Source organism: Eschrichtius robustus, chromosome 7 (assembly GCF_028021215.1).
Source record: "Eschrichtius robustus isolate mEscRob2 chromosome 7, mEscRob2.pri, whole genome shotgun sequence".
NCBI classification, from domain to species: Eukaryota; Metazoa; Chordata; class Mammalia; order Artiodactyla; family Eschrichtiidae; genus Eschrichtius; species Eschrichtius robustus.
The window spans coordinates 112,817,386-112,827,202 of NC_090830.1; the positions used below are offsets into that span (position 1 = coordinate 112,817,386).

The 9,817-nt window shown below is 58.1% G+C and overlaps 1 protein-coding gene across 4 annotated transcripts; it reads left to right on the forward strand.

The window, feature by feature from the left end:
• Positions 1-1,939: 1,939 nt before the first annotated feature.
• Positions 1,940-9,762, forward strand: NFKB2 (nuclear factor kappa B subunit 2). Of its 4 annotated transcripts, XM_068548450.1 has the most exons (23): positions 1,940-2,085; positions 3,358-3,449; positions 3,735-3,816; positions 3,934-3,974; positions 4,229-4,327; positions 4,407-4,558; positions 4,817-4,923; positions 5,018-5,176; positions 5,466-5,570; positions 5,699-5,784; positions 5,863-6,001; positions 6,242-6,370; positions 6,495-6,704; positions 6,784-6,925; positions 7,313-7,427; positions 7,520-7,733; positions 7,882-8,051; positions 8,176-8,278; positions 8,408-8,559; positions 8,689-8,758; positions 8,986-9,158; positions 9,272-9,383; positions 9,483-9,762. In XM_068548450.1, the coding sequence occupies exons 2-23, from the start codon at positions 3,429-3,431 to the stop codon at positions 9,605-9,607; spliced, it is 2,706 nt and encodes a 901-aa protein (XP_068404551.1). In that variant the 5' UTR covers positions 1,940-2,085; positions 3,358-3,428; the 3' UTR covers positions 9,608-9,762. The 4 variants fall into 4 exon arrangements, with proteins under 4 accessions (XP_068404551.1, XP_068404549.1, XP_068404552.1 ...); XM_068548448.1 differs by lacking the exon at positions 1,940-2,085 and having other exon boundaries at positions 3,153-3,449; XM_068548451.1 differs by lacking the exon at positions 1,940-2,085 and having other exon boundaries at positions 3,153-3,449; positions 9,486-9,762.
• The last annotated feature ends 55 nt before the right edge of the window (positions 9,763-9,817 follow it).

Consider the following 9,817-nt stretch of genomic DNA (forward strand, 5'->3'; position numbering starts at 1 on the left):
ACAGCTCAGAATCTTATAATTAGAATAGCTCAACCCCTTGGGCTTCCCTGGTGGCGCAGTGGTTAAGAATCCGCCTGCCAATACAGGGGACATGGGTTCGAGCCCTGGTCCGGGAAGATCCCACATGCCGCGGAGCAACTAAGCCCGTGTGCCACAACTACTGAGCCTGCGCTCTTGAGCCCGTGAGCCACAACTACTGAAGCCCATGTGCCACAACTACTGAAGCCTGCGTGCCTAGAGCCTGTGCTCCGCAACAAGAGAAGCCACCGCAATGAGAAGCCCTCGCACTGCAGCGAAGAGTAGCCCCCGCTCGCTGCAACTAGAGAAAGCCCGCGCGCAGCAACAGAAGACCCAACGCAGCCAATAAATAAATTAATTAATTAATTAAATAAAAAAGAATAGCTCAACCCCTAGGGTTGCTTTTAGAGACATTTTGGAGACTAGAAGTGTTCATGCCAATTTCAGCTGTTGATTTATGAGCACTTTGAAAGGACAGTTGTAATCAATGGTAATTAGCACAGGTTCACTAAGTTGTAGTACACCAATCTAACCTCATTCCATTTTAATTTAACGGTTATGGGTCTGATTTACCAGCGGAATGTAGTAGACAATATCCCTGGATTCTGACAAATCATTTGGAGGCCCACAGTGTGGTGGAAAGGCCTTCTTTGTTTTATACAAATTTAGGGGAAAGAGCTTTGTCCTAGAGTTAAGAGACTGGGTTTGATTCTCACTCTGTCCCTTTCTAGCTGTGTATTTGGTTGTGTTACTTCACCTCTCTGAGCCTTAATTTCTTTATCAGTAAAGGTAATATTTACCTCCTAGCGCTGCTGGGAGGAAGAATAAGAATTTATACTAAAGTATCTTAACACAGTATCTGGCACATTCCATTTGCAGGCAACATGAAGAGGGGGAAGTGACAGGAAATAGCCCAAATCAAGGGCCATAATAGTCCCCCTTTATGTAGAGCTACTGCAGGCCTGTAATTCCATTATTAAGGTCAGGGGCAAGTTGCAGGAAAGATCTGAAACAACAGCCTGTGTTCTACCTCGGTGAGCCGAAGGGAGGACGCCTCCAAGAATGGAGATTACTCATGGCACCTCCTAAAAAGAAATTCTGCCAACCAGAAATGTCCAGCCTCGGAGTTCAGTACTTTGTGAAACTCTGTACTGACCTTGCTGCCACTAGAAAGGTCGAAGCGGACATTGGAAACTGTATAAAAGGCAATTTCCTACATCGGAGGAAGTTTGAACTATTAATTTTGGATGCCTTTTCCATTCTAATATTCCAAATCTCCGTGATCGATGAGCAAGGCCTGAGTCTCCCAAATAAACAACTCATTTCCCTTACGCGGCGCAGACCTGAGTTCAGGTCTGAAAGTCTGGCCAGCTGTTAACCTGCCATTTATAGAACCAGTTTTAGGTACAGATTGTCGCTTCCAGGGAAGACTGATTAAGAGAGGATTACGGAGTCTCCTCGCGGCTCCAGAGGGGCCACCAGATGGCACTCTGGAACCGACTGCAAGATCAACTTCCTTCCTCTTCCCCTAAGTCTTCCCGGCAGCGGGGCCCCGCTCCGGGCGGGGGACCAGAGGGCTGAGGCAAACCAGCTTCCCCTTGGGGTTCCCCGGCTTCAGAAGTGGCCAAGCATTAGGCGCACCATAAAGCCGAGCAGCAGCGGGGGCTGCCAGCCGGTTGGGACAGGCCTGGGTGGGTGAGGAGACTGGAGCCGGGTCCTTCGACTGGGGAATGGCACTCGGTCAGCGGATCCCGCAGCGGACTGGTCCCCAGGCCAGAGCCAGCGCCTGAGAGTCATTCTCACTTCTGCTTCCCGCGCTGCGCGAATATTTCTCCTCTAAGGGGCTGACTGAGTCACTCCTGATTGGTTGCGCGAGTCCGGGACTTAAACTTTCAGCCAATAAAAAAGGGCACGGCGAGTGACGCACGGAAACGTCACGGGAATTCCCCCCTCCCGGGGGCCGAAAAGGGGCTTTCCCGGCTGGAGTCCTGGTGGTTGGAGAGGTGTCGCGACCCGTCCGAGGTGGGTCGGGCAGGGAGATAATCCGGAACCGGAGACGCCGCCGCGGTGAGTGGCTGGGTTCAGACCCCTGGGTGGCGGGACGCCGGGAAGGGCAGGAGGAAGGCCCTTAGCTGACCGAGCCCCAGAGCTTAAGAGCGGCATCTGCACACTCCAGAGAGCACGCACACGAACAAGACACGCGGATACACATCAATATCCCTGTACAAAGACGCGGGCCGTACGTACATCTACACATATGCCGGCGGGTGCACAGGGTCGTCCATGCACTCAGACTCGCACACACATGCACACGCAAAACACACTCACCCGTGCACAGGTGCCTGGACCCATACCCTTCACGCAGAAACTCAAAGATATGTTCACCTGTGCCCTTACATACATGCTCAGACATGTGTCCACACTGATTAGTTTAAGGACGCTCACCTGTACACGCATGTTCACACCATGCACACACAAGCACATGGGCCGAAACACACTTGTACACCTGTGATGCAGACACATACATGCATTACACACGGCTATGGGACTGGGGGGGGGCGTGGGCCCCCAAAGCAGGTGCGGTGTGGGAATCAACGGCTGTACAGATGTTTCGGGGAGAGGGAATAGAGGAACCCATCCCAAGGAGGAGACACCTTTCCTCCCGCCGCCCCGTGGCCCCAGAGACCGGTTCTCGGGGCAGAACCCCGGGGCCCCCGACTGGGAAGAGCCCCCGCCTACAGGCCTTCGGGGAGGAGGCCTTCTTACAGTAGGAATATCCCCCCAAAACCCCCCGGGGTGAATCAGCCGTGGCCTCTCTCGGAGTAGAAAATCCCGAGGTTGCTCCAGGACGGGGGAGGGGAAAGGGACGGGAGGAGGGCCTGGCCCCGGACTAGTAGCCTCCCCCGGCCTTGAAAGACCCTCCAGTCCCTGGCGCCTGCTCTGGAGGGAGAAGGTGGCCCCCAACCCCGCGGGGCCTTCTCTGGGTCTGGCCGCTCCTCTGCTTGTAGAGATGCTGCAGGCGCCCGCAGGCCAGCGAGAAGACCTCGCGCCCCTCCCGCCTCGGGGGCGCGGCCAGTGGCGTCATTTCCAGGCCCGCCCCCTCCGGCCCCGCCTCCCCCTGGTATTTTCGGGACTTTCCTAAGCTGTTCTAACTTTCCTGCCCCTTCCCCGGCCCGGCCCAGCCCAGCTCCAGATTTCGCCCTCCACCGGAGCTTGCCCGCCACACCCGGACGGGTAGCTGGAGGAGATCGGACCCTCCCCCAAATTTGGGCCCCCCTCTTCCCCCAACTCCCGTCCTGATCTGTCTCTCCCTACCCCCGCCACTCCTCCCCACCTAAGGCGGGCGCCTGAAACTCTGGGGAACAGGACCCGCCGAAGCCACCGGACAGAGCCGGGCCTAGCCCAGAGACATGGACAGTTGCTACGACCCAGTGAGTCACGCCGCCTGGCCCCAAAGCCGGCCGTCTGCCCCCCCTGTGCCTGTCTGCTTGTCTGCCCGTCTTTCGGAGTGCCATCTACTCCCCGACACCTGTAATGTCCTCAGATTATCTCACCCTGCCTGTCAGTCAGTCTGTCTACAAACTGCTTACAGTAGGAGCTTTCATATGGGCCTGGGGAGGAGAGGGAGTCATTACTGAGGGCTTACAGAGCTGAGAGGTGGAGGGCTCTGGGGGTGGCTCAGAATCAGCTGCCACCCCAGTCTGTCTCCAAACCAGGGTCTGGATGGCATCATTGAATATGACGATTTCAAATTCAACCCGTCCATTGTGCAGCCCAAGGAGCCAGCCCCAGAGACAGGTTAGTAAGTCCCCTGACCTCCCCTTGTCTTGGAGGGAGGGGAAGGGAGGAGCATGTGCCCTCTGCCTTGGGAATGGGCTCAGAGATCCTGGCTCAGCAAGGCCCCTCTGTCCCCAGCTGATGGCCCCTACCTGGTGATCGTGGAACAGCCTAAGCAGGTGAGCGAGTGGAAGGGATAGTGTGGGATGGCTTCAGCTTTGGAGGCGAGTGGGGTAGTTGCAGCTGGGTGGCCACAGGGAGGGTAACTGACACAGACCCACTTCGGGTTGGGATGGTTAGCTGCTGATGATCACAGTGGTGTGGTTGTGATTCAGGATACACACATCCAGTCATTATCGTCACTGCTGGCTGGGGGGGATGGGGGGGTGGTGTCTCTCCTGGTCACAATGTCACTGTGCCCTGGCACCTTCAGCGAGGCTTCCGATTTCGATATGGCTGTGAAGGCCCTTCCCACGGAGGACTGCCAGGTGCCTCCAGCGAGAAGGGTCGGAAGACTTATCCCACTGTCAAGGTGAGCCAGAATAGTGCTGGAGGGTGGGCTAGTGGACAGTGTGTTCATGGGCATTACTGACAGCCCTCACCCCTCACAGATCTGTAACTACGAGGGACCGGCCAAGATCGAGGTGGACCTGGTAACACACAGTGACCCGCCTCGTGCTCACGCCCACAGTTTGGTGGGCAAGCAATGCTCGGAGCTGGGGGTCTGCGCAGTGTCTGTGGGGCCCAAGGACATGACTGCCCAGTAGGTGCCCCCTACCCCTGGTCCCCACTGGTGTGCCCCCTCATTGCTTGCCAGTTCTAGGCCCCAGCCCACCTCTGTGAGCTTAGCATCTGACCAAGGGGAGAGACCCTGGTTGGCCCTAGAACCCAAGGCCCCAAGTGAAAACTAGAAAAGCTTCCTAGAGGAAGTAGGGCTGAGCTGAGCCCTGGCAGTGGGGAGGGTGCCTCAGGAGGAAAGAACTGCCTGCAAGGCCTCTGACTCCTCCCCTCCCCTCCCCAGATTTAACAACCTTGGTGTCCTGCATGTGACCAAGAAGAACATGATGGAGATTATGATACAAAAACTTCAGAGACAGCGGCTTCGCTCCAGGCCCCAGGGCCTTACGGGTATGGAGGAGACGGAGGGAGTCATGGGAGGTGGTCATGGAAGGAGTAGAGAAGGAGGAGGAGTCCAGGGGTCACATGTGTGCCCGCTGCCCAGAGGCTGAGCGTCGGGAGCTGGAGCAGGAGGCCAAGGAACTAAAGAAGGTGATGGATCTGAGCATTGTGCGGCTGCGCTTTTCTGCCTTCCTTCGAGCCAGTGATGGCTCCTTCTCTCTGCCCCTGAAGCCAGTTATCTCTCAGCCCATCCATGACAGCAGTGAGTATCCTGATCACCTGGGGCCTGGGTGCCAGAGGGAGCATGGAGGGCAACCCTGAACTGTGGAGTCAGATAGGCCTGGGTTTGAACTTGGCCCCACCATGTATGAGCTGAGTGATCTTGAGCAAGTCATTTCCCCTCTCTGAGTGTGGCTTCCATCTTGAGCAAATGAAGATACTAGCAGTTCCTGTACCTCTTGGGGTTGTTCAGATAATACAAAGCCCCTGGCTCCATAATTGGGACCATGGCTATTATATCCTCTCAAGTAATTGATATCCCATCTCCATAGAGTCTCCTGGAGCCTCAAACCTGAAGATTTCTCGAATGGACAAGACAGCTGGCTCTGTGCGGGGTGGAGATGAGGTTTATCTGCTTTGTGACAAGGTGCAGAAAGGTGAGGCTGGAGCCTAGGCTGGGAGCTAGGGATGTTGGGTATCAAGCTTGGGGACCGGGACAGCTTCAGGACAAATGGCCCTGGAGATTCTACTAGGAGCTGTGGCCAAACTTCAATTTCCCCTGCAGATGACATTGAGGTTCGGTTCTACGAGGATGATGAGAATGGATGGCAGGCCTTCGGGGACTTCTCTCCCACAGATGTTCACAAACAGGTACCCTAGGGCCAGGGCTGGGCCTGGGCCCAAATTAGGCCAAGCCCTTAATACACCTTATGTTCTCCTTCCCCCTAGTATGCCATCGTGTTCCGGACACCTCCCTATCACAAGATGAAGATTGAGCGTCCTGTAACCGTGTTCCTGCAACTGAAACGCAAGCGTGGGGGGGATGTCTCTGACTCCAAACAGTTCACCTATTATCCTCTGGTGGAAGGTGGAGCTGGGCTGAAGATCCCAGGGGGGCTGGAGGGTGGGGGCTTGGCTGGAGGGTCCCAAGAACTAGATCAGGGGACCCATGAGTCAAATCAGGAGTAGGGAAGGTCCCAGGAAGAGGTGACCCTAGGAGCCAGCCTGAGGGCTTTCAGGGGAAAGGCCATTACCAAACATGGGACAGGGCTCTTGAGGCAAGGCGTGAGTTGGGGTTTTAACATCTCATTTGCCTCTCCCCCCCCAGACAAGGAGGAGGTGCAGCGGAAGCGGAGGAAAGCCTTGCCCACCTTCTCCCAGCCCTTTGGGGGTGGCTCCCACATGGGTGGAGGCTCTGGGGGCTCGGCTGGGGGTTATGGAGGAGCTGGAGGAGGAGGTGAGTGCTGGTGGCAGGAAGGGGAATGGATGAGGGAGGGGTAAAGGGGAGAAAAGTTGTGGGGGAAGAAATGTGGAAGAGTCCTCCTGGTGCCCCCTCCCCACAGTCCTGCCTGTGTCCACAGGTGGCAGCCTCGGCTTTTTCTCCTCCTCCTTGGCCTACAGCCCCTACCAGTCCGGTGCGGCCCCAATGGGCTGCTACCCGGGAGGCGGGGGCGGGGCGCAGATGGCCTCCGAGGCGCCTAGCGTGGATGCTGGGGAGGAAGCAGCAGAGCCGAGCGCCCCCTCCGGGACCCTCCAGCGCGAACAGCAGGCCCCGGAGCTGCTGCATCGAGGTATGGCCTCGGGAATCCGGGCAGTCGGGATGCTGCGGGTGGGGACCTAGCCCACGCCCACACCCCCTGTCGCCCCCAGCCCGGGAATACAACGCGCGCCTGTTCGGCCTGGCGCAGCGCAGCGCCCGAGCCTTGCTCGACTACGGCGTCACGGCAGACGCGCGCGCGCTGCTGGCGGGACAGCGCCACCTGCTGACCGCGCAGGACGAGAACGGAGACACGTAGGTGGGAGGGCGGGCGGCCGGGCGGGCGGGGTCCTGGGCTCGGCGCGGGTGGAAAGTCTTGGGGTGCGGGGCGGGAAAGGGACTTAAAAAGAGCCAGGGCTCTGGAGTTGTACAGACCCGGTTTCAAGCCTGGCCTCGCTATGCTCTAGTTCTGTCCAAGATACTTGATCTCTGCACACTTCAGTTTTAAAGGGGCACAGTAATAGTACGTACTTAGCGCAAAAGGTGCTCGGAAGTATTAAGTTCAGGTGCAGCGATGTCCTTGGAGATGTCTGGGCTAGACAGGGCCGAGGGAGAGAGACTGTGGAGGTGGCGGGGTTTTGAGAGTGAAGGATGCTGAGTTGCTGGGCTTGCTAGGCCAGAGTCTCACTCCCCAACCCCCAGGCCGCTGCATTTGGCCATCATCCACGGGCAGACCAGCGTCATTGAGCAAATAGCCCACGTCATCTACCACGCCCCGCACCTCGGCGTTGTCAATCTCACCAACCACCTGCACCAGGTGAGGGGCATCTATTGGTGAGGGGGTAGGGGTTGGAAGTCAGGTGGGTCTAGGCCAGGAGCAGGCCTGGCTCATTCTGCCTGCCTCCCCAGACGCCCCTGCATCTGGCAGTGATCACCGGGCAGACCAGCGTGGTGAGCTTCCTGCTGCAGGTGGGCGCAGATCCAGCACTGCTGGATCGGCATGGAGACTCAGCCGTGCACCTGGCACTCCGGGCACGTGCCAGTGCCCCCGACCTGCTGCGCACCCTGCTGCGGAGTGGGGTTCCCAGCATGCCCCAACTGTTGCACGTGCCAGACTTTGAAGGTGAGTTCATCACCTGGACCAGCGGGCAAGGGTGGGGACCAGGGAGGGTACCTGGTGAGTGCCTGTAGTGGACATGAGGCATCGAGGTCAGATGGTCAAGGGGTCACATTGGCGGCACAGCTGCAGGCTGAGCATCCTGTGTCACTAGGGCTGTACCCAGTACACTTGGCGGTCCGTGCCCGAAGCCCCGAGTGCCTGGATCTGCTGGTGGACAACGGGGCTGAAGTGGAGGCTGCAGAGCGGCAGGGGGGCCGAACAGCCCTGCATCTAGCCACAGAAATGGAGGAGCTGGGGTTGGTCACCCATCTGGTCACCAAGGTGGGACTGAGGATTGTGGAAGGCATGGAGCCAAGGGTGTGGAGGGACTAGGGACGGGGAGGGTGTGGCGGAGGGACAGCCAATCAGTCGGTGCTGTGATCAACCACTCCTTTGCACCCCACAGCTCCGGGCCAATGTGAATGCCCGTACCTTTGCGGGAAACACGCCCCTACACCTGGCAGCTGGACTGGGATCCCCGACCCTCACCCGCCTCCTTCTGAAGGCTGGTCAGTCTCACTCTCAGGGGCATATGAACAGGGCTGGGGGGGAAGGAAAGGGGTGCCTCCCAGTCCCCCCACTTTGCATCCTTAATGTGGGCTCCTGTCGTACCTCTCCATGACTATCCCCTTACTCAGGTGCCGACATCCATGCAGAGAACGAGGAGCCCCTGTGCCCACTGCCTTCGCCCCCCACCTCTGGTAGTGACTCAGATTCTGAGGGCCCTGAGAGGGACACCCGAGGCAGCTTTCGGGGCCACACACCTCTTGACCTCACTCGCAGCAGCAAGGTGAGGCCAGCCTGGGACTAGAAGTACCAGGGGATGGGGCATCTGGGCTTATAGATGGGTCCTGAGTATTTGGTACCTGGGCTTAAGGACTGTGATGGGAGGTAGTCAAGGCTGAGGCTGTCTCCCCAGGTGAAGACCTTGCTGCTAAATGCTGCTCAGGACACCATGGCGCCCCCCCTGACCCCACCTAGCCCTGCAGGTGAGATCTCCCCACCCACTGCCAGACCCCAGACCCCTGCTCACAGAGGTCTCTTCTCCTTCAGGGCCACTCAAGGAGGTCTCCCTTTCTCCATCCCTGTTCTCCGTCCATTGCCCCCAGTGGCCCTTCCTGCCTTATCAGGTTACCATGTGAGAAAGGTGGCATTCAGCTGTGTTTTTGCCCATCTCCGGGGGGTAACTAACATATTATGTGTGTGTCCCCCTCAGGGCCAGAGATGCCACTTGAGGATACAGTCCTACAGAACCTGGAGCATCTGCTAGACGGGCCAGGAGCCCAGGGCAGCTGGGCAGAGCTGGCAGAACGGCTGGGTCTGCGCAGTCTGGTGGACACGTATCGAAAGACAGCCTCACCCAGTGGCAGTCTCCTACGCAGTTACAAGGTCAGTCAGTCCCCGTCCCGTGCTCCATGCCCCAGTCTCAGATCTCTGGTGCTTCTTTGGGGACACCACACCCTAACCGTAACTCAAGTCTCATGCCTCTTCCTTCTTCTCAGCTGGCTGGTGGGGACTTGGCGGGCCTGCTGGATGCCCTGTCTGACATGGGCCTGGAGGAGGGAGTGAGGCTCCTGAGGGGTCCTGAGACCCGAGAAAAGCTGCCTAGCACAGGTAAAGGGGCCCTACCTGAAAGGTGGATCTGGGCTTGGAGAGTGGGAGGCCTGAGGCCTTGACTCTTCCCTATGCCCTTCCCCGTGTCCACTCCCCCAGCAGAGGTGAAGGAGGATAGTGCATACGGGAGCCAGTCGGTGGAACAGGAAGCAGAGAAGCTGGGCCCCCCTCCTGAGCCACCAGGAGGGCTCTGCCACGGACATCCCCAGCCTCAGGTGCACTGAACTGCTGCCCACCCACCAGCCCCCTTCCTGGGCCCCTCTGTACAGTGTCCCCGCCTATTCCAGTTCTTATTTAACACCCCGTGCCCACCCTTCAGTTGGGGCAAATAAAAGATTCTCATGAGAAAGAGAGGAGGCGTGGCCTCCTCCCCAACTTACAGCAGCCCCTGATGTGTGTGACTCTTGTTCCTGGGAACCAAATGCCTATCCTGG